At 42.4% G+C, this 26662-nt stretch overlaps 2 protein-coding genes across 2 annotated transcripts; both read left to right on the top strand.

Annotated features, from left to right (window-relative positions):
• Positions 1–6069: 6069 nt before the first annotated feature.
• On the top strand, positions 6070–10095 carry LOC113736954 (putative disease resistance protein RGA3). Its single transcript, XM_027264181.2, has 2 exons — positions 6070–9493; positions 9660–10095. The coding sequence occupies exons 1-2, from the start codon at positions 6147–6149 to the stop codon at positions 9808–9810; spliced, it is 3498 nt and encodes a 1165-aa protein (XP_027119982.2). The 5' UTR covers positions 6070–6146; the 3' UTR covers positions 9811–10095.
• Positions 10096–23025: 12930 nt separating this feature from the next.
• LOC113737726 (UDP-glycosyltransferase 13-like) lies at positions 23026–24435 on the top strand. Its single transcript, XM_027264908.1, has one exon. The coding sequence runs from the start codon at positions 23026–23028 to the stop codon at positions 24433–24435; it is 1410 nt and encodes a 469-aa protein (XP_027120709.1).
• Positions 24436–26662: the final 2227 nt, after the last annotated feature.

Below are 26662 nucleotides of genomic sequence, written 5' to 3'. Positions count from 1 at the left end.
TGAATGCAGTATATATATATATATATATATATATATATATATATATATATATATATATATATATATATATATATATATATATATTACAGCATGATTAGCGCTTTTGTACTCAACTATACTACAGTGTGACAGGCTAGCTTTAAGGCATTGAAATTTAATATTTTTGACATGATTGTAGCATGAGACAGACAACAAACTAAAGAAGATTATCATATTTCGAAAGAAATTATTTATGTTCCCAAGATTCTCAGTTCAAGTTGAGCAGATAAATCCTCGATTGGTATGAGATTGACCCTCGAGAAGAGGGAAAGAGTCCATCAAATGATAAGAAGCAAACCTCGTGGATTTGATTATATAATCTGCCATAATAATTCTAAGGGATAATATCAGAAACCTCCCCTAAGGTTTCTAACAATTTCACAAAGCTTCCCTTAATATTTTAAAATTACACATACCTCCCTTATTGCTGCAAAAGTACTATACTACCTCTATATAGGATACTTAATGACATTTTTTTTCAAAACTTTCAATAACTCCAAGAAAAATCAAAATTGACTTATTCTATCTTTTTCTCTCCCTCATGCTTCCTCTTTTCTACCTTCCTCTTTCTTCCATTTTCTTTTTTGCTAAATTCCTGCCACCTATTCCTCTCTACCTAATATTTTTCCTCCAATTCAAAATCAAATTCTATTTATCATCCCTTACCCATATTTATCCCCCACCTTCCTTCTTCTTCTTCTTTTTTTTTTAATCTCTATTGTCATCTCTTTTTTGCAAATATGATTAGGTTCAACATTTTTATCCTTTTAATTCTAAGTGTAATGGGTTTGATTTTTCTGTGTCTATTTATTTTATCCAATGTTGGTTGATTATAGGTGATAAAACTTAGTGATGTCAAAAGTCAAGAATTTGAGGGATGGATGGGCTTTAGAAATGGGTGGTTAAAAAAAATATAGGCTGTAAAGAGAGGAAGACGGAAGAGCTATGTTATTGATTGTTGATGAAGTGTTAGTTTTGGGTAAAATTTGAGGTCGTGTTTATCCAATTTAGCACCAAGTGACGGATTTAATTGACTTGTGTAGTAAATGTAGGGGTTGGGGCTATTGGACATAAATTAGGTTTGTAGTGTTTTGAGTGCTAGAATTATTGTAATTTATTTTGATTTAAATTGGGGTGTTTCCTTGGCTTTTGTGGTGGCGTTGCTTGGAAGAAGGCAATCATCATAGTTGAATTTTTTTTCCAAACTTTTATTTTTTGGTAGAAAGTGTTTGTTGGCTTTGGTGTTGGAAGAAAGGAATCAACAAAGCTCTTTTTATTTTTCCTTTTTTATGTTTTTGACAAGAAGGGCAGTTTAAGATATTTGAAGGAATTGGTAACTTATTGGGCCTATTTTGAAGCATAAATAGTGAAAGCAAGGGAGGTGAGTGTAATTTTTGAAACCTAAGGGAGCTTCTTGAAATTGTTAGAGACCTCAAGAGAGGTTTCTGAAATTATCCCCAATTCTAACCTCAGCTACAACTTGACAAAAAATAAATAAGCTTAGATAAGACTGGTTGTTTTGTTCACCAGTTCTTTCTGGTGCAAGCAAGAAATTGAAAGCATAACATATGCTAAGATTGGTGTTTATTTTTTCCTTTGAGGAAAATAAGATTGGTTGTTTGTTGCTATTTGCTGGTGTAATTTTGTAGTACATGTCAGACTTAGATTTATTGCAGCAAGACATATACATCAAATATGGGAATCAATTGTGTTCAATAGAATTATTTGCAAATGACTATTTGTTCTACACAAGAATTTGTCTAATGACTTTTACAAATTCTGATCCCACAAGACCCTCAATTTGAAGCTCTAGAAAGACAAAAACTAAAAGTTTTTCATGAAAAAGATCTACTGCCAATATATGCTTCATAGTTGTCCCTTTTTCCTTTATAGGTAATATGCTTCGTAGATATTCATCTGTTCACATCCAATAAATTCAATTTTAACAGACTTAATTATACCTCTGGTTGTAGACTGTATTAGCCCATTTTTCATTTTTTTTAAAAGATGATTGTAGACCTTATTAGCCCATTTTTTTCATTTATTTGGATTGAAAATTTCAGCAAACTTTGAAACTTGGTGTAAATGTAACGCAGTTATTAAAGGAGTGGAAGAATGGAAAAAAATTAAATAAATGAAAAAAACTTTTTTAGTTATAGACTCCTTGAATTATTGGCAACTGTGTTTACTTAATACAACCGCGACTAATGGACAATGGAATAGCATTGGAGACTTTACAAAACAGGCAAAGTTGTAAAAGTGAAACATGCAGAAAGCAAGTTATCTAATATGTTGCCTAATAAAAAGTTTATCTATTATGTTGAAATACAAAACTGAAAATAGCACAGCAAAAATTGTCAAATTTCACCTTATATAGACGATCCGAAGCGTTTTAAAAATGAAAATGTTGCTCCAGCTTGCTAAAACAAATTGGAGACAACGAGAATCAGAATAAAATGTTAATTCTAGTTCCCAAAATTTAGCTTAACTCTTATGGACAGTAACCAAGTAATCATGAGATTCTTAATTTAACCTTTACCATTTCGATTTCCTCTTGTAAGGTTTGAAATCTTTCCTTGATCCATTTGTTAATTCTTGAAAGAAACAACAGTAAAATAAAAGAGTATTCGTGTTCACATTTGGATTATTTCATACTCCATTCTTATCCAATAACAAAACTAGTCATACATTTGTTTTACTTCTCAAAAAATTTAATGAGGGCAAAGCTAAAACTTTATCAGAATTGTACGAGTGACAACATAGTTTTCAGGATGAGGGGCCTGGACGGTTGTCTCTGACAACCGTCAGGCAGTTCACGGCCTGGATGAGGCTTCAAAAATTTGTGTGGCTCAGATCACGTTTTGTAACTCGATTTTCACGCCGTGTGGGACCCACAAAAATGTTGTTCTAGTGTTACTCGCTGTTGTTCTATTGTTACACCTTGTACAAATGATGTTACACCATGTACAAATGGTGTTACACCTTCCGGAGCGGTTGTTCCCCGTGTCCTAGTTTTCATGGGGCAGCCCCACATTAAATCTGCCACTGCTATCAGCATTGTCATAATTGTTATTGTCACCTGCCTGACGATTATTGTACTCTACAACATGGATGACAGCAAGATTTGAGTATTAAAATGTATCAACCAGAGGAGGAAAGATCGATTAATTTAGACATTTGATGACAGCATGATATAGAGAGATTATCATTGATTAGTGTGATACTGACCCGAGAACTAAAAAAATTGAAATAATGTGACTATAACCCCCTGATTAGTGTGGAATTGATTATGTAGTCAGCACTATGGTACAGGTAAGAACTTCAAAGCATAAACTGACACAAGACTGGTTGTTAGATGCAAAAATATGGACTTTCCGTGTACCAATAAGAGATACATTTAAAGTCCAAGATTTCATGCGCACATGAAATATTTGTTTCAAACAGATTCACAAACCTCAGCTCAAGGTTCAGGAAATTAATATTTCATTGATTTGGGACAAATGTGCTAATAAAATTCATAATAAGGGATTAAGTTCATTTTGAAAAATAGAGGGTGCTAAGTGAAATTGTCATAAGTCTCACTCGAACTTTGTACAATCTATCCCAATTCAAGATTTGGCAGAGTTGCAAAACTTACCATGTAGTTTGGCCAAATTACAGTTATACTTCATAAATAGCCAAATATTTTTCAAGTATCCCCCGCATATGATAACGTTCTAGATCTCCATAACTCTTTTATAATTTGACCTAATTACATTTGCCTCTCTTGACGCTTGCCCAAATCACAAAAGGAATTGCATTCATTGTACAAGTCATTGTCTAAACACATTGAATAACCAGATAATTATTATAAAAAAAAAACTCCACATGTCACTTGATCTTAACTATGTAAATGACAGCAACATGAATAAGATTTTACTAAAATTACTTTTTAAAAAAAAAAAAATTTCGTAGTAGGAAGGGATGGAATTTAAGAACTTTTAAGTTTTGAGATTTGAAATTCCTAAAGTATCATGTGCATAATCCTTTTTTCCTATCATAAGCTACAATTAGTGCAACCAAAACCCAAGTCATGAGGCATCATCAATTATAACATTGAAGTCACCAAAGGAGTTGATTTAGCCACCAAGTTTTGCTGAAACCATTTAAAGCCAATTAGTGCGTATCCCTTCTTTTTTTTTTTTTTTTTCTCTAATTTACTTCATGAGTTTAGGTCTCCAACTCGATTCATTTTCTTTGGTCTCCATTTTCATTTATCATGATCGTCAAGAAGTCCTTTTGCAAGTATACATTCCTATGATATTACCAATCATGTTTAATTAATTACCCACTACAAACGTGACAAAGTTAATTGAGACTAACAATGACCTAAAACTTACAATTTTTCTTTCAAACTAAACTAATGCAACTTGACTTGGTTGAGCTAAGAAAACGGAAAATAATATGTACAAGCAACGCATATGTATACATGCATTTGTCCCAGGATATGACAAGAGACACTAGATTAGTATCTAGTTACAATATACTTCTTGTCACTTTAAGTTCACCTACTGCAAATGTGACAAAATCAATTGAGAATAACAATGACCTAAAACTTGCAAATTTTCTTTCAACATAAACTAATGCAACTAGACTTGGCTGAGCTAAGAAAACAGAAAATAAAATATACAAACAAGGCAGACGTATACATGCATTGGTCCCCAGGATATAGTAGAATAACATCTAGTTACAATATAATGTAATTGTTGTTTTCATCTTGTTTGTCACCTCTGTGACGATTATTATACTCTAACAGTGATAACAACAAGATTTGAGCATCAGAAAATTTAGAAACCGGAGGAGGAAAGATACAATATTAATTTTAGACACGATCATAGCTTGATATACAAGATATAATCCTTGATTGGTGTGGATTTAATTATATAATAACCTGTACTAATACGACTTTCAATCAGATTTAAAAGCACAAGCGAAGGTTGATTATCTTTTGTTAATTTATTGCTCTAATGGGGTTCTTTGTGGTGCAGGTAAGAGCTTAAAAGCATAAGCCGACACAAAATTGGTTGTTAGTAGCATACTGTTAAATTGATTTTACATTCATGATATAGAAGACAAAAAATCCTTGATTAGTGTGATATTGACCAGAGAGAGAAAAAAAAATGAAATTGTGGGACGACTAACCCTTATCAATAAGCTGAGATTGGTTGTTAGTGTTTATTGTCACTAATGTTTTCTGGTGCAATAAACTCAAAAGCATAAACTGACATAAGATTGGTTGTTAGAAGCATATTGTTAGATTAGCTAGCGGATGCAATTACTAGGGCAACTGCCTCCAAGATTTAGGAATTTTAGGGACTGATCCTCAAGTTGGACAAACTTTGCTGAAAAATAAATGTAATTAATCCTAATCTAAAAGTGATGAATCTTATCTACAAACTGTGAATGAAGATGATGCAAATCTAAAGCGGGGGTAAAAGAAACTTAAGCCTCTGTTTATACAATAATAGTAATGGAGACAGTAATAGTATCTGAGACTCGCTCTCTCAAGGTTGTACAAATAACTTTTTTTTTTTAAGAAAAAATAGAGGATCAATAGTAACTTATCACTTACTCTTGTGATGATTTGAACTCGTACCTCTATAGTAGCGGCTTGAACCGGTGACTTTTTGGTTTCAAATAAAGTGTTTTATCAACCAGATCATCTTTCATTGTGTCTAATACAATGAAGTTTTAGTTATTAGTAGGTATGAAGAGTACAACTATGAGTTTACCGATTAGGCTTAAGCTTTATATCGTAGAATGTACAGCACCAGAACATTGGTCCTGTTCAATTTCAGCTACTTAGGACAGTGGCCCCTAAACAAATAAATTAGAATGGATAAAGCAAATTGCTTTGTCACAATGGACGGTTGCTTCTTGTAATAAACAATAATAGAACGGAAAGGCAGACCTTTTGTATCTGTTCAATTAAAAAATGAGCAGGACTCATCTTGATAATCACTTATAAATACACAGCCCTTGCAACTTCATCAGTCACTCAGCAAAAACTTTTCTTCCTCACTTCAAAACTTGCCAAAAAAAAAAAAAGCATTTCTGCCTCTGAAAGGATGGCTGAGAATCTGCTTATGAGTGCCTCAGTGGAGGTTTTACTGCAGAAAATAATCTCAGTCACTACTGAAAACATTAACCTTGTTTTTGGTGGTCCTCAAGAAATCTCATGCCTAATGGAGAACTGGTTTTCCCACTCCAGTGAAGAGACTAATGTTGTGCAGGCCATCAGACAAGAGTTGGAGGAATTGAAAGGATCTTTATCCAACATCCAAGCTGTCTCACAGGATAATCTGAGGCTGCAGGACAAGGCTGTGATCGTTACCCTTTGGCTGCAGAAACTTTCTGATTTAGCCGATGATGCTGATAATGCTTTGGCAGAGTTCGGCTATCAAATTCTCCAGCATGAGGTGGAGATGCTGAACCAAGAAAAACCAAAGGTAAGTCTCTTCTCCTGTCACTCTGATAAGAAGGCCTTTCGCCAAGAAATGATGCCTAAAGCAAGAGGCATCAGTAATAAGCTGGAGATGATCAATAAAGAAGTGAAAGACTTTTTAGCTTCTGAGAAATATGGTGTCACAACTGTTTCTTCCCCTCAGGTAGATGTAGTTCAGGAGGTTGGCTTCTTGATTGCTGACCTGAAAATCACAGAAAATGAGGAAAAGACATCTATAGAAAATTTCTGGTCCATAATAAAAGAAAAGGCAGGTGTAAGTGATGAAATACCAATAGGCCTGAAGGACATAGGAAGGCACATTGCAGAAAAGTGTCAAGGTCTGTCTTTAGCAGCAAATTTACTTGGAGGTTTGTTACAAAACAAAAGAAGGGATTTCTGGTTGTCAATTTTAGAAAGCGGGGTATTAGATAAAGAAGATGTAATCCCTGCGATACTCAAATTGTGCTTTGAAAATCTGCCATCTCCATTCCTCAAAAGATGTTTTGCATTTTGTTCGATGTTTCCAAGGAACTCTGTTATAGAAAGGGACCAGCTAGTCCAGCTTTGGATGGCTGAAGGATTTATTGACCCAGGGTTGGGGATTTCTGTGATGGAGGAATTAGGAAATCAATACTTTGACACTTTGTTGCAGAATTCTTTACTTGAAATTGCAAGCAAGGATAACTTCAACAAAGTAACACATTGTAAACTACATAATCTTGTCTATGATTTTGCATATTCTCTGTCAAGCTTCGAGAGCATCACCTTCGGTGAAAGAGATCAAGATGACATTCGTCAGATTCAACACCTTGCATTGGAGTCGTTTACAGAGGAAACCATGAAGATTGCCAAGGAGAAAGCAACATATTTGAGGACATTATTCCTAAAGAACAATTTACCTGACAATAACTTGTTAAATGTAAACTTCTTGTATGTTTTAAACCTCTGTGATGCAGATATAGCAGAATTGCCAGCATCTATTGGAAAGCTAAGGCATTTAGAATACCTTGATCTCTCGAGGACAAAGATAAAGTCTATACCTGACTCTGCCTGCAACCTTTACAAGTTGAAGACATTGAGGATCATTGGATGTAATTCTCTTAAAAAACTCCCAAAAGATTTCAAGGATTTGCTATGCCTGAGACATCTTCACTTCTATTATAATGAGTACTTCTCTATGCCATATGAGTTTGGGCGATTAAGTCACCTTCAAACACTGCCAATCTATAACGTGGGAAAGGAGTGTGGTCCTCCAATTGGGGAGCTGAAGCACTTGAAAGATCTCAAAGGCAAGCTGGAGATACGAAATCTTGATCTTGTGAAAGACAAAAAGGAAGCTCAGCAAGCAAATCTATTTGAGAAACCGAATTTGCAGGAGCTGGAGCTTCGTTGGATTGATCCTGAAAAAGAAGAAAGAGAAGGTCCAAACAACGATGAGAATGTGCTGGAAGGCCTTGAGCCTTACCACAATCTGAAAAGCTTAAGGATCGAACACTTCAAAGGTGACAGATTCCCATCATGGGTAATGAAGATGTCTGTTAAAAGAGGCTCTTTGCAACTTAACAATTTGGTGGAGGTAAAACTGGAAAGCTGCACAAGATGCAAGGAAATCCCAACACTAGGGACCCTACCGCTTCTCCAAAATCTTGAGATAGTTGACCTCTCAGAAGTTAGCTGCTTTGGATCATCATTTTACGGTGGCAATGGATCAAATACCAACACCAGTGAAACTCAAGCTACAAAATCATTCTTTCCAGCACTCAAAAGCCTCACAATAGACTGCATGCCAAGCCTACTAGATTGGAAGGGACCAGAAGAAATCTCCGCATCTTATGAAGCTAAGACGTTTAATAGCCTTGAGAGATTATTTCTTAGACGGGGTCCAGATTTGATGACTGCTCCAAGTCATTTCCCTGCACTCAAAGTACTGAGGGTTGAATCCATCAAGAGCAGCTCGCCACTGGAGAGTATATGCAATTCCAAGCTGACCACCCTCACCAGTCTCCATGTTGAGGATGTACAGGAGCTAACTTCTCTTCCAGATGAGTTGCTGGAAAACAACACCAACCTTTCTCATCTATGTATTATAAAGTGCCATTCTTTGACACACATTGTTCCTCATATGTCCGGTTGCAGTGCAGTGCTCCAAGAGTTGGAGATCAAGGAATGCGGGGCATTACAAGAATTTCCACCAGAAATTTGTTCACTCAGATCTCTCAAAAGGCTGGAGATATCATACTGCCCTAGTATCAAATTATTTCCAAATTTGAATGGACAGGGAGGCTTTCCATCCCTTCAGAGCTTGAAAGTTTTCATGTGCCAAGGTTTGATCAGTATACCAAGTGAGGTATTGGAGTCTTGCAAGTCTCTCCAATCCCTATGGGTGACACGCTGTGAAAATCTCATCGAGTTTTCTCCAAATTTTCAACAAATGCCTAACATTTCATTCATGAGAATTACTTCCTGCCCTAAGTTGAATACCATGCCCAAGGGGCTTGGTACACTTAGCAACTTGGCTGACCTCGGGATGGGTCCTCTTAAAAATTCAATGGAGTTTGAAACATTCCAAACGTGTTTTACAGGGCTTCAACAGCTTTCTTCACTTGTTTCTCTATTCTTAGTCGGGCAGCAACACTGGAATTCTTTGCCTGAAGAGCTTCAACACCTGCCTGCTCTGAAAGAAATGACTTTATATGATTTTGGAATAGAAGTTTTGCCAGATTGGATAGGGAATCTTTCCTCGATTCAGAAGTTAAAGCTTTACAATTGCCGAAAACTTGAGTACTTTCCCTCCAAAGAAATAATGGAAGGCCTCAAGAATTTGGAGAAGCTGGAAATCCAGAACTCTGATCTGCTAGCAAGGAAATGGATGCTGCAAAATGAACCAGATTCTGAGTGGTTTAAAGTTTCCCATATTAAGGAAATTATTCTAGATTTTTATGAAGTTTCAGATCCAATCATCTGGAATATGTAAGTGCTTCCAAAACTATCCATTTTACATTTTACTCTTACGAAGTTTAACATTCTTTACTTGCAAAAAAAAAAAAAAATCTTTACTTACTGAAGTCCAATCTACTATAATATTTACTGTTTTTTTAATTTTCTGTTTGTTCCACTGCAAACCTCAATTATGCAGTATCCATAGGGAGATGGAAAAGCGAATGCAAAAGACAACTAACGAGGAGAAGAAGAAGAAGAAGAAGAAGAAGAAGAAGAAGAAGAAGAAGAAGAAGACAAATTCAAGTACTTCAACTAGCAGAAAAGTTGTAGTAGAAGATTGCCAATAAGGAACATGACTCAAATTTAGAAGGTTTTGAACACTACCAGAACCTTTTACTTGCTGATGCTGGTGTTATTGTCATCTGAATAGTGTTTGAGGTGCAATGCTGCTTCAGCCTTACAACAGCTGCAGCAGATGAGTTACTAGCAGACAAACCTCGAGTATTTGTTCAACTTTGAGCCAAATTCTACAACTTTATGGCATTGTAAGTTGTAACATACACATTCCGATGTGCCAGGAAAACGTGTAATTGCCAAAATCTACAATTAAGTTGTTCCCTGTATTTTAGTTAGTGGATTGTTTTCCAGATCTTTTAAACTTGAACAGTGTGTACAGGATAGAGATGGGAATAGGATATTTGTTGCCTATAGATCTGAACCATCATTCAACTCATGAAGATAAAAATACTATAAATGTATGATGCTTTCCTGCAATCAGCCACACCAATGAGAGATATCTGAAAACGAAAACTGGAAGGAAACTCGCAATAAACGAGTTTCTGAAAGAACCTGAAATAACCTCTTATTGTTAGTTATTTAGCCAATATCTGAAATAAAATGATCGTTGGCTTAAATTCATACGTTTATTAACTCAATTACGATTATCGTTGGCTTAAAATTGAAGAAAAATGGTAATAAATGAATATGACTCAAACTTTTTGGAAATAAATTCCTCACCACGCTCTACGAAATGCCTAATTCAACAATAAAATTCTGAGGCAACAATTCATGCATAAAGCACCAACCAATTTAGTCGACCCCAAGAGGAAAAAAAATGGTAATTTTATCGCATGGAGCCAATTAAAAGAGCCAATCACTTCAGTTAAGAACTTGTTTGTTTATTTTGACGAATTTAGAATCACTTTCCTACTTTATAATAAATTAATTCAAGCTGAAATTAATTCAACCTAAAGTAATTTGAATATACTCGTAATTTTTAATAAATTCTCACCTTGTACCCTAAAGTGAGATTCGCATGCAAAAGTAGAAACTATAGAATTAGTCCTTATACAGATTTGCAAGTATCAGACTTGCGTGGGGTGATATTTTTTCTGTTAATATTACTTACGGTGCTAACGATTCTGATCAAATAGAACTGATTGAAGGGTATAGGGTACAATATGTCTAAAACCAAAAATTTAGGGCACAATGTGCAAATTGCATACATGTTAAGGAGTGAAAAGTGGAATTAAGTCTTATTTTAATATTATACTTACCCAAAAAAGTTCACTATAGTAAAAAGCAGGTTTTAGCTACGGTGGAAAGTGAACATTTCTGCTCGCTGTGGGCAGAAGATTCAATATGAGAAGGCCAATGGTGCTTGGAGGGGCTGGGTAGAGGGAGGCAGCCTAAACATGTGCTCGGAACGCGTTAGGGCAGTTGTTTGTGGAAGCAAACAATAAGAATGCAATTCAGTCAAAAAAAAAAATTCTTTTTTGATATTATAGGGAAGTCCTTTTGCAAATTTGGTCATCATAAAATGGCTCGATAATTGGAGATACTTTGGAAACTCTGCAGATATACGAGCCCCAACAAAAATGAAAATAAAAAAGTGAATGGCACCAAAGAAACATGAAAGAAAAAGAGGATCGAGAATAAAGAAAATGGTGGATGAGGAGGTGATTTTTGGTGGGTAGTTGAACCGACCAGAAACAGACTCCTCTGAGATAAAGTGAGGTGTATCCTCGTGTCCGAAGTGAATGGCGGGGCTTCTCCCCTGGTGTCACTCCGACGGTCAAGTTAGTATGGGAACGAGAGAAATCGTAGTATATGAGAATGAACAGTGTGCTTACTTGTTGGGAGTGTGTGGGGTATTTATAGAGTGGGAGTGGAGGTCAGGACGGGGGGTTCATGCTGGTGGGACCCATCTCCTGACATTACGGCTCTGTCTCTTGCCAGGAGGCCTGACTTTGACACTGTAGCCGCCTGGGCTGGATGACGGGGGTCCTGCACAGTAGTCGTTAAGATCACCCAGTGCTTTTCAGATAAAGCATTGGTCCTGGGTGGTGTCAGGGATGTTGACGTCATCAGCGTCTAGCCGAAGTGGTAGCCAGGGGTGCAGAGGTCATCCGAGTAGGAGACCATGGGCCGATCCGAACTCGGGGTCTGGATCGGGGAATGGCCTTGCTCGTGTAGGAGACGAAACGAGATCACCTCGGCAACAAGGTACTGCCGAGGTGACCACCCTCAATAAGCCCCCCAAGCCTCGGGAGCTCCGAGCTAGGGAGGTACCGAGGATTCCTTGTGCCGAAGTCATGAAGAGTCGGGGCTCCGAAACCGCTCCGGAAGATGCGGGGACGGGACACGTGGGCAAGTCAGTTGACAGGACGTGGTCACTGGTAACCGTCGCGTCGTGAGGTAGTAGGACGTTTCGTGAAGAGAGAGAGTGTCAGTTGAAAGGATGAGTCATTAATGAGGAGTGAGGGGGGCACGTCCTTTTGAATTCGAACGTGGTAGCCTTTTCGCATTCTTGCCGCCTCTTCGGATTCCCCCAGACTCCCTATAAATAGGGGGTCCTTTTCACCATATGGCCCATCACTTTCTTTCTCAATCTCAGACTTGTAAAATTCTTGAGCGTCGCCGAGGTCAGTCCTGCCAGCCGAGATATCAACCGAAGTCATCCACTTCGTCAGATTCCGTAGTCAACAGTAAGTATCTTTCTCTTCATCTCATCATTCACTCATGGCCAAAACGGCTAAAACCCACAAGGAAACTGTGAAACCGAGCTACCAGGCCGAGGAGGTGCCGGACACTTCGGAAGATTCGACTTCATCCAGTTCAACGGGGTCAGCACCTACCGATGTGGAGGAATCGGCCGAGGAAGAAGTGGCAGGGACCGCACCGGGGTCAGAGTCCTCAGAAATGAGCGAGGGCGGTTCCGATGTCGAATACGACACCGAGCTCGGAACCGCAATACCCCACGACGAGGGGGTGCCGGAGCCCGTCGCTCCAAGAGATGTTGCCAACCTGGACTTCGGCAAGATGCCGTTCAGGAGCCGCGTGGGGAGAGACAGGGCCTGGAAGGTGATAAGGAAGTATCCCTTCAGGCCGGGGTATCTCATGACATCGCCCGGGCCGGACGATTCGGCCGAGAAGCCCCCCATGGGCACGGTGGCCATCTACCTTCAACAGTTGGAGGCCGGGCTGAGGATGCCGACGTCAAGATTCCTCCGGGACGTGCTCCGTCACTTCGGCTTAAGAATCACCCAGCTCGTCCCAAACGCGGTCCGCATTCTCGTAGGCTTCGAGATGCTTTGCCGACATCAAGAGGTGACCCCGACCGTGGAGCTCTTCCGCCGATGTTACACCTTCAAGGCGCATGGGACAGATAAGGGATGGTTCTATGTCTGCAACCGGAACAAAACCATCCCGAAGCTAGTCATCGGCGCCCCCTCTTCGATAAAGGACTGGAAGCGTGACTTCATATTCGTCTCGGCCGTGGACTTCCCCCGGGGTTTTTGGTGGAGACCCATCAAATCGAAGGCCGACCCTTCTGCGGGGGATCGCGAGGAGGAGTCCTTTCAGAAATTGATGGGGTCCGGACTTCGGATCTTCAGCTGGGATCACCCCGAGGCCGTGCTGGTCGATGGGGGAATTAGCCGAGCTGTGATCCCTCCTGACAGAACTCCCCTCATTTCCACAAAACTTAAGATACCTTGTAATTTTCTTTCATAACTTTGTTTTCACTTCGCCTATAGCAAATGATAATATTTGTCCTTTGTGCAGTGACCAAATTGTCCGACATCATCACGTCGAGCTCAGGTGCCGAGGTGGCAAAGAGGTCGAAAAGAAAGAGCTCAGGCGAGACATCGGCGCCTCCGCCCAAGAAGAAATCGCAAGGGCAGTCCCCTAAGACTTCGGTGGAGATGACCACCCCCACCACGGCAGCCCAGAGCAGCTCGGCTGCTGCGGCCATAGGGTCCGCCTCTTCGGTGCCAGAAGGGGTGTCACTGGGGGTGACCACGGCACTTCCACCTCCACCTAGCCGAGGCAAGAAGTTGAAGGCTCCAGTCAATGCGGTTACGGCGTCTTCGCTCTGGAACCGTTACCAATGCCCCCCAGTGTTTTCTGGGGAAGACAAATCTCACCCCGGCGGGCATTGGTGTCCGGACTGGTCGCTCAAGGTCAACGACCGATGCAGCCAGCCTCGGGTTGCACAAGACTTAGTGATGCAGTCCACTTTGCCGAGAGACCTGGACTTCACAAGAAAGCTGACTCCGGCCGAGATGCTCCAGAGCGTTATGGTGACTACGGCCTCCAACACAGCCTTTGTGGCCGAGATGGCACATCGGTATTGTGAGTTGCTTGAGGAACAGGACACCGGCAAGCTGTAAGATCAAGTTGCGAAGTTGAAGAAAAAGCTGGTGGTGTCTGAATCCGAGAAGTCCGAGCTTCAAAGACGCCTCCAAGAAGCCGAGGCTAAGGAGGAGGAGGCCGAGGCCACTGCAAACAGCCTGAGGTCGGCTCTGGAAGAAGAGCAGAAGAGGTCAGAGGTGGCGAAGAAGACCCACGAGCAGGCTCTCGAGAGTGCGAGAACTTCGGCTGTAGAAGACTTCCGGAGGTCTGAGACTTTCATAGGGGACCTCGGCCAACTGTCAAGGCCGAGCTTCATGCTTGGCTTCACGTCGGCTATTGATGAGGCCGCAGCTTATCTACCCTCCGAGGCCTTGGAGTCCTTGAGGAACAATGCCAGTTATAACGAGGACTCCAAAGAGTTGTGTGACCGGATGGCCGAGGGTATCCAAGCCGGGAGGAACCTGGCCGAAGTCCAAGATGAGTTCAACAAATGGCTAGCTGAGCTCGACGAGGTCTTCGAGGAGGAAGGAGGAGAAGAAGCTGGGGGCGACGTCGGCGAGGAGGGTGCCGACATTCAAGGAGGAGGAGAAGATGCTCACCCCGGCGGGGAAGAAGCCGAGAAGGCAACTGGCCAAGAAGAAGCCGAGACAGAGACTTAGATCATAGGCCTTTATTTGTAAATCCGAGGTGGGAGGTTATTAGCAATACTCCTGACCTCGGTCTTTTGTACTACTTCTTGTAATGCCTTTTTCTTATTTGAATGAAAGATTTACTTCTTCTCACTTCGGCTCCTTTGATTTCTTGCTTCGTCCCCTATTTGTCCCCCTTATTTTTGAATAACGAATGCGTAGCATCTTGGTAATGAAAAATAACTAAACAGCTGAAGTGATAACTTTGTAAAATTTTCAAACATAATACAGCCTGAGATTCTCGGCGTGCCAAGTTCTCGGCACTAGAGAGTCATCTCGATAACTTAATTCACAACTCGGTAAGGGCCTTCCCATTTCGGGCCCAATTTGCCTTGCGGCTCAGCTCGGCTAACCGATTTTTTTCTAAGCACCAAGTCTCCTGGCCGGAATCGCCGATGCTTGACGCGGGCATTGTAGTAGTGGGCCAGGGTGTTCTTGTAGGTTGCCACCCGAGCTGAGGCAGTGTCCCTTCTCTCGTCGATGAGGTCGAGATCTAACTGCCTCTCTTCTCCATTCACCTCGGTTACATAGGCTGTTAGCCGAGGACTGGGTGTAAGGATCTCAGTAGGGATGACAGCCTCGGCCCCATAGGTCAAAGAGAAGGGGGTCTCTTGCGTGGACGACCTCGGCGTGGTCCGATATGACCACAGGACACTGGGGAGTTCTTCTACCCAAGATGATCCGGCTCGGTGTAGTCGGGTCTTGAGGCCATGCAAGAGAGTTCGGTTAAAATTTTCTGCCTGACCATTGGCCTGGGGGTGGCCGACCCAAGTGAAGTGTTGTTTGATGCCGAGGTTCTCGCACCATGTCTTGAAGGGGTTCTCAGCAAACTGTCTCCCATTGTCCGAGATGATGATCTGAGGTATGCCGAAGCGGCAAATGATGCATTTCCAGAAGAATCTTTGGACTGCTAGTCCTGTGATGTTTCTTAGCGGTTCGGCCTCAACCCACTTGGTGAAATAATCCACCGCGGTTACCAGGAAGGTATAACCCCCGACTGCTTTGGGGAAAGGACCTATGATGTCTGTCCCCCATTGTTCAAACGGCCAGGGTGAGGTGATTGGAACCATGAGGTTCGAAGGTTGGTGAAGTTCGGGTGCGTGGACTTGGCAGGATGGGCAGCTGAGAACGAGATTTTGGGCATCTTGTCGAACCGAGGGCCAGAAATACCCTAGAAGTAAGGTTTTCCTGGCTAACACCCTATGGCCGACGTGAGCCCCGCATAGGCCTTCGTGTATTTCATGAAGGATCTGGCGTCCTGCCTCGGGTGTAACGCACTTCAGCCATGGGCCAAGGTATGATCGTTTATACAGTTCTCCATCGCGGAGGGCGTACCGGGCTACTTTGCGCTGTATCTTTCTCGCCTCGGCTCGGTCCTCAGGGAGGACTCCCTGCCCTAAGAAAAGGATGAACGGGCTCATCCATGTTTCTCCCGTGTTCACGGGGCAGGCCACCTCTTCCAGGTACGCCGGCTCGCTCAACACTTCTACCAAAACGGTCTTGTTGAGGTCAGAGAATGAGGTGGATGCCAACCGGGATAGGGCGTCGGCCCGCCTATTCTGGGAGCGGGGGATTCTTAGGACTTCGAAAGATTCGAAGTATGCGATGAGTTGGTGGACTTTGGATAGATATCGTTGCATGGTTTCGTCCTTGGCCTCATACTCACCAAGGACTTGGCAGACTACGAGTTGGGAGTCGCTGCGGACGTGGATCCGCTGCGCACCGAGCCTGCGGGCTAGTTGGAGCCCCGCGATCAAGGCCTCATACTCGGCCTCATTGTTGGTGGCCGAGAAGCCAAAGCGTAGGGCGTACGAGCACACTTCTCCTTGGGGGCCCTCCAGGAGCAGTCCTGCTCCGCTGCCATCTCCATTAGAGGATCCGTCCACATACAACGTCCATAAGTGTGAGGAGGACACTTCGGCAATGGCGGAGGTGGACTCTCGACCTTCCGTGAAGGTGAGCTCGGCCAAGAAGTCGGCTAAGGCTTGAGTTTTTATGGCGGTGCGCGGCTCATATGACAAGTCGTACTCCCCCAACTCAACGGCCCACTTAGTGAGGCGTCCGGAGGCCTCGGGCCGCACCAATATCTGTCGTAGAGGCTGGTCGGTCCTGACGGAGATGGGATGAGCTAGGAAGTAGGGTTTTAGTCGCCGGGCGGCGTGGACTAGTCCTAGCACAAGTTTCTCCACTTGAGTGTATCGAGTCTCCGGCCCACGGAGAGCTCGGCTAACATAGTAGACTGGCACTTGAGTGCCCTCATCCCGGATGAGCACGGCGCTGACAGCCTCATCCGCTGCGGAGAGGTAGAGGTAGAGCTTCTACTCGGGCCGAGGTGAAGCGAGGGTGGGTAGGTGGTGCAGGTACTGCTTCAGTTTGTCGAAGGCAGCCTGGCACTCCTCAGTCCAGGCGAACTGATCGGCCTTCTTGAGCACCTTGAAGAAGGGCAGAGCTTTCTCAGCTGATTGGGACAGGAAGCGATTCAGCGCGGCCAGGCGTCCATTCAGCCGTTGGACTTCCCAGAGGTTCCGAGGTGGGGACATGTCCTGAATGGCCGTGACCTTGTCGGGGTTGGCCTCGATTCCCCGGTGGGAAACCAGATACCCCAAGAACTTTCCTGAGGTGACGCCGAAGACGCACTTCTTGGGATTCAGCTTCATCCTCGAGTCTCGCAGGACACCAAAGACTTCCCTCACATCTGACAGGAAGGATGAAGTGGTGAGACTTTTGACGAGGATGTCATCCACATAGGCTTCCACATTTCGGCCGATTTGATTTTTGAAGAGGCGGTTGATCAACCTTTGATAGGTTGCCCCAGCGTTTTTTAAGCCGAAGGGCATGGTAGAATAGCAGTAGACACCGTGGTCGGTGTAGAATGCTGTCTTCTCTTGGTTCTCCTCACTCATTCCTATCTGGTGGTAGCCTTTGAAGGCATCTAGGAAGCAGAGGACTACATACCCCATCGCCGAGTCGACGAGGGCGTCTATCCTCGGCAGAGGATAACAATCTTTGGGGCAGGCCTTGTTGAGGTCGGTGAAGTCTACACACATTCTCCATCCACCGGTGTCCTTTTTGACCATGACTGGGTTGGACAGCCAGGTGGGATATTGGACCTCGTGGATCATCTTGGCCGGCAAGAGTTTGTCGACCTCATCAGATATGGCCTTGCTACGTTCGGGGCCGAAGTGCCTTCGTTTCTATCGCACAGGTCGGGCCTGTGGGTTAACGTTGAGTTAGTGAGTCATGAGCTCGGGTGGCACTCCGACCACTTCATCTGCAGACCACGCGAAGACGTCTCGGTGGTCCTTGATCAGGGAGATCATTTCTTCTTTCAGGGGTGAGGGGAGTCCGGCCCCTACTTGGACCACTTGGTCAGGTTTCGCTTCATCCAAGACCACTATTTCCACCTCATCCCCGGGCTCAAGCCTGCTGGGCTCTCCTGCCTTCTGAGGGTCGATGCAGTCTATGGAGAGGACCGCCAGCCTCTTCTCTTCTGACCTCGGCGAGGGCCGGGGCGTGACTGCTGCTTGAATGGTGGCGAGGTAGCATTCTCGGGCGGTGCCCACATCGCTGCTCACCTCGGCCACACCCTCAGATGTCGGGAATTTAAAGCTCAAGTGGTAGATGCAGTATACGGCTCTCAAAGCGTTGAGTGTGGGTCGCCCTATCAACATATTATAGGGAGAATCCGCCTTGACAACCGCGAAGTTGACGGGTATAGTCCGGTAGCGGGGGTGACGCCCGATGGTCACCATCAGGGACACCATACCCTCGGGGTGGACCACGTGTCCCCCAAATCCAACGAGGGGGGTCCTGACCGGAGTGAGCTGCTCCCTGGTCAGTTTCAAACTTTCGAAGGTTCGGTAGTACAATACGTCTACCGAGCTTCCGGGGTCCACATAGACCTTTTTGACTATGTAGTTGTTGGTGAGGACCTCGATCACGAGGGCTTCGTGGTTGCTGGAAGCGGCGGGGACGGGGTCAGTAGGACCATAGGTGATGACCTCGGACAACCGAGAGCTCGGCTCGGCCACCTCCATCCCGGCCTGGCGGAAGGTCCGCTTTCGGGAGTTCTGGCTGTCTCCTCCCGTTGGTCCACCCGCGATCGTGTTGATCACTCCGGCGATGTTGGGGCCGTAACCCGGTGATCCGTCGCGTGGAGGCTGCTTGTCCTCCCTACGATCCTCGGGACCTTGGCAATGCATGTTCGTGTCCCGCCTGTCCTCTCGGCGGGGGCCCCGGTTCTCCCGGTGGGAGACGCTTCGGTTGAAGCCTCCATCCTTGCGGACGAATTGCTTCAGGTATCCTTGTCTGATCAAACTCTCGATCTCTCGCTTCAGATCATTGCAGTCTTCAGTTTCGTGCCCAACATCCCGGTGGTAGGCACAATAGAGGTTCGAGTTCCTCTTATCCCTCCTCCCTGGAATTTCAGGAGGATTTCGGTCGAGGTGATTCTGCCTCATCACGGCCAGGACATGGGTCCGGCTGGAATTGAGAGGCGTCATCTCGGCGTCCGAGGTGGACGACCTGCCTTTTACTATCCGGTCGAAGACACTCCGGCGGTCGCGGAACTGAGTCGACGAGCCACTGGGGCCTTGTTTGACTCGGCCGGCGTCTTTTTTCCTCCGGGAATCTTGCCCGGTACGAGCAGCTTGAGCCTCTCGCTTCATGCGGTTTAGGTCTTCACTCCGGATTCCCTGATCTACTCGATCCCAGAGTTCCCGAAGTGTGCGGGGGTAATCCCGGTGTATCTCCGTATTGAAGATTCCCGCAATCAGCCCATTGGTGAAGGCAGCGATGGTTACCTGCTCATGCTGATCAGGTATCTGCACGTTCTCCTCATTGAACCTTTGCGCGTAGGAGCGCAGTGACTCGCCGGGGGCTTGTTGCAGGTTCAAGAGGTAGGCTGAAGTCTTCGTGATGGGACGAGATGACACAAAGTGGTGAATGAACCGATCTATCAACTCATCTAGTGAGGATATGCTCCTCGGTTCTAAACCCCAAAACCACTTTCGGGCTGTGCCCTGTAGGAAGATGGGGAAACCTCGGCAAATTACTGCGTCGGGGACGCAATAGAGCCGAAAAGCGGAGAGGAAGGCGCGGAGGTGATCCTCGGGGTCACCTCGGCCATCGTAAGAACGTAGGGCGGGAAGTTTGAAGTTCTGGGGGACCATCTCCCCATTGATGTCATCTGTGAAGGGCGGAACCCTCAGGTATTCGGCTGCTAAGCCTCCGGGACGCCGAGGTGGGTCCTCAGCTCGTTTTCCCAGGAGGCCCCGGGAAAACGCCCGGGAGATGGAAGCGATTTTGGATGTCGCTTTAAAGGAGGCGCGCCTGGAAGTGCTCCGAGAGAGGTGCCCCTCATCGGAGTCTTCGCCGGAAGGCACTTCAGGGGACTTCGTCGGTCTTCTCTTGGAGGATTCAGCTTTTTCCTTCCCCTGCCTCTTGAAGTACCTCCCCAGTTCTTCGAAAATGTTCGGGTTGTCAGCCACGAATTCGGCCATCTTAGCGATGGCGTCTTCATTGTGGGGCTGGGTCCTTGGGGACCCATGTTCCTCAGAGATACGATCTTGCTGGGCTCCGGATGTCTGCCCAGCCCCAGTTGAGGGAACTCTTCCGCTTCTGGAGCGCGTGGATCTCATTTTAGCAGTAATCTCGTTCCCACAGACGGCGCCAATTGAGGAGGTGATTTTTGGTGGGTAGTTGAACCGACCAGAAACAGACTCATCTGAGATAAAGTGAGGTGTATCCTCGTGTCCGAAGTGAATGGCGGGGCTTCTCCCCTGGTGTCACTCCGACGGTCAAGTTAGTATGGGAACGAGAGAAATCGTAGTATATGAGAATGAACAGTGTGCTTACTTGTTGGGAGTGTGTGGGGTATTTATAGAGTGGGAGTGGAGGTCAGGACGGGGGGTTCATGCTGGTGGGACCCATCTCCTGACATTACGGCTCCGTCTCTTGCCAGGAGGCCTGACTCTGACACTGTAGCCGCCTGGGCTGGATGACGGGGGTCCTGCACAGTAGTCGTTAAGATCACCCAGTGCTTTTCAGATAAAGCATTGGTCCTGGGTGGTGTCAGGGATGTTGACGTCATCAGCGTCTAGCCGAAATGGTAGCCAGGGGTGCAGAGGTCATCCGAGTAGGAGACCATGGGCCGATCCGAGCTCGGGGTCTGGATCGGGGAATGGCCTTGCTCGTGTAGGAGACGAAACGAGATCACCTCGGCAACAAGGTACTGCCGAGGTGACCACCCTCAGTGGACTTTTCAAATATAGTGTTGCAATTTTGTACTTGAAATGCAAAAAAATAACGACTCATAAGTATCGTAGAAGAATAAGCTAGTTAAGTGGAGTGTAAAGATAAATAGAAGAATTAGAAATTTAGATGTGATTACATTATATGGCAACTAATGAAAGCTGTAAATGTTAGTATGGTGAACAAATACGTAATTCGAAATAGACTTTGGCATAGCCACGTTTAAGGGTTGAAGTCCCCGCTTATTGTTTAAGCATAAGTAATAATATTTTATTGTAATAAAAATTAAAACGTATTACGTTAGTAAATAAATTGTTTATCCAAATAAAAAGAAAAAGGAAACAACCAAAGAAAATTTTGTACCATGACACAAATGATGATTGTGACAAGTATAAACTAATGAAATATTACTGGAGTTAAAAAAGATTTAGGTATTAACATGAGAATCAGGCAGGCAACAATTAAAAAGTTTGCGTGAATTTTCGGAATAAGGAGAAAGAAGGAGAAGGACAAAAAAGTAAAAGAAAGTTAGTTGATTCACTAAAGGATTAATATTCTATATATTGTCAATTTTGAATGAATGACAACTATGTAAAATTTAAATTTAAAATCTAAATTTTATACATATGTTATAGATCCAATAGTGACAATATATAAATTGTCAGTGTACATAGGATTTATTTCCACTTAACCCCCATGAATAGTTTAGTTTCAATATGCATTTAGATTTAAATGAGTCATTTGAATCCATCAACTCAAAACTCCACGAAAAAATAAGTTTGACTAACAGTGCACAAGTGTAACAAATAATTCAAAATTAATTTTAACTTGAAAAGAATACTTGTGACGTGCATTCCTGAGACTAGCATACCCACTTTCAATAAAGAAAAGATTAAATCTTTTTTATACTATCTATACTAGAAAAATAATAATAATGATAGTGATAATGATCACAAACGGTTAATTTAAATTGCATGATTCAATCTATCAACTCAATCTAATGTATACCTATATTCAATCTATCAACTCAATCTATGAAATATTGACTGTTTTTGGGACTGTTTAGTCTTTTTAAATTTTTTTAAAATTTTTAAAAAATATCTCAAAATATATTCTAGAAACTCTTCTACTCTTAAATATTTCAAAATATTTTCTAAAAATATCCCAAAATATAATCTAAAAACTCTGCTACAATAAATTTTTTCAAAAATACCCCAAAAAATAACTAATCCAAACAGTTCACTTGCCGCTACCTGCTGGTTGCCTTTAAGTTAGTTGGACCATAAGGCTTGGACAATGCCCGTACTGAGTTATTGTGATAGTAGTGGTTCTGCGTTCAGTGGGAAGTTCATCCAACTTTCCACCGTAGAAGCAACCTACCTAATCATAAATAAATGAAGAGTATACCTATAAGTTAGTTAGAAGCAACCTGCCTTAAAGTTAGTTATACCTATATTGACTGTTTAGTCCTTTAGAAAGACTATCTTTTGAAAAACACTCCCATTCAAACAGAGCATTGGTTACTGCTACCTGCTGGTTGCCTTTAAGTTAGTTGGACCATAAGGCTTGGACAATGCCCATACTGAGTTATTGTGATAGTAATGGTTCTGCGTTCAGTGGGAAGTTCATCCAACTTTCCACCGTAGAAGCAACCAACCAACTTTCCACTGTAGAAGCAACCTACCTAATCATAAATAAATGAAGAGTTAGGCTTCTCATCCAATGAATTTAATATTACTCACAAGAAAATTGTTTTTGTCAAAATGGATGATTTATTCTTGAAAAAAAAACAACAATGAGACAATAGAGTATTGACGTTCATATTAGATTGTTAATCCATATGAGATTCTTTTGTTTCTAGTAATTATAAAATATTTTCATAAGAAAAGATATTATATTACTCTATTTAAAGATGGTAGCAGAGGATAGAAGACCTATACACCAAAACAAAGTAGACTAGATACAGCATCATCAGTTCATCAAACAATGTCAATGTCAAGAATTGGTGATTCCCAGAAGAGAGCAGTTGCTCATGTAGCTCTGTTTCCTAGTGCAGGAATAGGCCACTTGGTCCCATTTCTGAGATTGGCCGCCATGCTTGCTTCTCCTAATTGCCAATGCAGAGTTACCTTGATTGCTGTTCAGCCTCCAGTTTCTGCTGCAGAGTCCAACGAATTGTCTGCCTTCTTTGCTTCCCACCCTCAAATCAATCGGCTTGATTTTCATATCCTAATTCCCAGCAGTCCATCCGAATTTGCAGACGCGGAAAAACCTGATCCTTTCTTTGCTCGATTTCGAGCTGTTAGTAGCTCAGTTCATCTCCTGCATCCTCTCTTGGCTTCCTTATCTACTCCGCCTCTATCAGCCATCTTCGCTGACTTTGTTGTTGCAGCCGATATCAATCGTCTAGCTGATGAATTATCTATCCCCCTTTACATTGTATCCACCTCTTCAGCTAGATTTTTTTCGCTTATCGCTTGTCTTCCTGACTTGATACTCGAAAGCAAAAGTTCGGAAGACTCTAGCATTCAGCTTCCGGGTTTAGCTTCGGTGCCAATTTCAAGCCTTCCTCCTCCCTTCTTTACTCCAGATCATATTTTCACAGCCCACATCCGTTTAAATGCTCAATTTCTCTCGAAAGCCAAGGGTATTCTACTTAATAGCTTTGATTGGCTTGAGTCTGAAACAATTGCTGCAGTAAATACTGGCAGGGTGCTGGCTCATTTACCGCCTTCCCTCCCCATAGGACCATTCGAGCCTTGTAAGGCTGTCGTGAAAGCTGGCTCTTATCTGCAGTGGCTAGATGGCCAACCAAATGAGTCTGTAGTCTATGTTGGCTTTGGAAGCAGAACAGCATTGTCAAAGGAACAAATAAGAGAACTAGGAAATGGACTGGAGAGAAGTGGATGCAGATTTCTTTGGGTAATAAAGACTACAAAAGTTGACAAAGACGAGACGGAAGATCTGCAAGATTTGCTTGGCAGTTCATTTCTTGAAAGAACAAAGAAGAAGGGGCTAGTTTGTAAAGGATGGGTGGAGCAAGAGCAAGTTTTAGCGCATCCAGCAATCGGAGGATTTGTAAGCCATTGTGGGTGGAATTCTGTAACTGAAGCAGCTCGATTCGGGCTGCCTCTATTGGCTTGGCCTCTACATGGAGACCAAAAGTTGAACGCAGAAGTGACAGAGAAGGCAGGCCTTGGAGTGTGGATGAGGCATTGGGGTTGGCTGGGGGAGAATCTAGTGAAGGGAGAGGAGATTGGGGATCAAATTGTCCAGTTGATGCAGGATAAAACACTGAGGATAAAGGCAAAGAAGGTGAAAGAAGAAGCTAGGAAGGCCTATGAAGTTGGTGGGAGTTCTAAGAAAGTGCTTCTGGAAATCATAGAAAATCTTTGAGCTGAAGCCAGAAGAATGAAACTTGAAATGGGCAGAATCCAGATCACTAGTAGCAAAAATTTAGCTGAGGACTCTAATAAATTACTGTTATCTACTGTGGTAGAAGCAAAATTCCCACTTTTGTGCTATTTTTTCTCCTTGATTTATTGTTAATTACTCCAGATGATGTTTCTCTTCTTCTCTTTCTCTACTTTTTCCTCTCTTTCTAAATACATTAATTTATGATATCAAAAAATAATCCTTGCTTAGTGTAGAATTGACCTGATAGAAGGAAATGACCCTTGATTGGTGTGAACTTGATTATATAATCTTCACACTAATGCAACTTCACAGTTTTGAACTTAAACGCATGAGCTGAGAAGATTGGTTGCTTCTGTTTATTGCTGTTCACTGGTGTTTTCCGACCAGCTGGTCAGATTCATTTCTATTCGGACAATACATAGAGACAAATTGGTGTCAAGGTCTGCTCAATTTTACTTTCAGTGCCAGTCAATGCACAAATATTCAGTTTGGGGCCTGATCACATGAACACAAGGTGAATGTAGTGGAAGATGCAGTATTTTGGTACCATGAATTTGTGTCAAGAAGCATCACTTAGTACACAATCAAGTTCTATTGGCTACCATGATGAGTTTATGTTCTATATAGTTGACAGACAATTAAAATTTGTGCACTTGCATATACAGCACAACAATATTTTTCCAATTTTAACTAACCATGGCCCTTGATCCAGTAAATTTGAAACAAACACTTTTGTCACAATGTATGGTTACTACTTGAAACAAATAATAACGAACCACTGAGAGTTTATTATAGGCAAGGCATGGAAAAGTTGACTGCAGATCTATTGAATATGTTTACACTAACTAAAGTTTTACATACTTCATTTACCTTTGATAATCACTAAAAAGCACACAGGTCTTTGGAACTTCATTACTCTCTGAGCATCAGAATTTCTTCATCTCTGCAAACTTGTGCAGAACAAAAGCATTTCTTTGTGCTGTCCCTCGTTACAAATCCTCAGTCCTCCTGAACAGTAAACTCTTGGTAAATTGAATTTCAATTTTAATTTTACACATGTGTCATATATACATTGACAGTGCATATAAAATTAATCTTGTAAAGAAATCCGAAAAACCTGCATAATCCTTAAAGTGCTAGTTCTTTCTCTCACACACATAAGCCTTAATAATGGCATATAATCTGCATTCTCTAGGTCGTATTTTGTGGGCTAAACATTTATTCTTTGACATATTTACTTTATGTAAGTTATTGTAAAGCAATGCAGGAAACCTCCATAAGCCTTGAAGTGCTTATTAAATAACTAACAACCTCCATTTGTAGAAACGTTCTACAAATTCTTTTATTTCATAACATTCGTCGAAGTCGGTCGTTTGTTAAACACGTTTTTTCTTTCACAAATTACCCCATTTCCATGCAATGGTTAGAGTCGAAACGTTTTATTACGCGCATTTCTGCTCGCATTTTTTTTTTTTTTTTGTTTTGATATATGAACAATGAATTTAAGAACCCTGAAACTTTCATATTGAGGCATTGATGGTTTGTTAATGGTCTAATAGGAAGGTGACAAGAACATCCCCCTAACTTTCTTATTATGTTGATTACTATCTACCTGTATTTAGATTATCAAAATTTGAGAATCATTGTATCAAATTTTTTATTCAAGAAAAAAGTTTTCTTTTTTGGCAGACAATGAATCTATGTAATCTAAGTGCACTTCAAATGTTATATTTGTTCGTGTTGATACTTTAATATCATAGTAATATTTATTTTTTACCAGAATTACAAAAAGCTAATTCTTAAGACAATTCAATAATCATGCTTGAGTTTTGCTAAAATATATTGGGTAGGTTGGCACATTCAACTTTTATAGCCATTAGGCTCAATAAATAATAGGGTAAATTATCTTTTACCCCCTGTGATTTGGTGATTTATCATAAAACTCCCCAATGGTTTAAAAACCTATATATAACCCCTCATGGTTTGGATTAAGGTGTCACTGTCAATTTTTTCATTAAAACTAATGGTCTATCAATAGTAGAGAGTCAAAGTCAAATTAATAAATTGACAAAGTTATCCTTTCATTAACCTTTTTTTTCCTCCAAATATAAAAAAGAAGAAATTAAAATAAAAAATATATATAAATAAGAACTAGAGAATATCACTAAAGATTTGGTTTAAACATCTATAATGAAATTTGTAGTTA

Source organism: Coffea arabica, chromosome 3e (genome assembly GCF_036785885.1).
Source record: "Coffea arabica cultivar ET-39 chromosome 3e, Coffea Arabica ET-39 HiFi, whole genome shotgun sequence".
In the NCBI taxonomy this organism is placed as follows: Eukaryota; Viridiplantae; Streptophyta; class Magnoliopsida; order Gentianales; family Rubiaceae; genus Coffea; species Coffea arabica.
Note: the sequence above shows the minus strand (reverse complement) of the source record. Positions and strands in the feature narration are given on the sequence as shown.

What these genes read in the sequence shown, in the direction of transcription:
- LOC113737726 (XM_027264908.1), top strand. Translation starts at nt 23,026, where the DNA reads ATGTCAATGTCAAGAATTGGTGATTCCCAGAAGAGAGCAGTTGCTCAT.
- LOC113736954 (XM_027264181.2), top strand. Translation starts at nt 6,147, where the DNA reads ATGGCTGAGAATCTGCTTATGAGTGCCTCAGTGGAGGTTTTACTGCAG. An exon ending in GATCCAATCATCTGGAATAT is followed by an intron (nt 9,494 to 9,659) that starts GTAAGTGCTTCC and finishes TCAATTATGCAG; the next exon opens with TATCCATAGGGAGATGGAAA.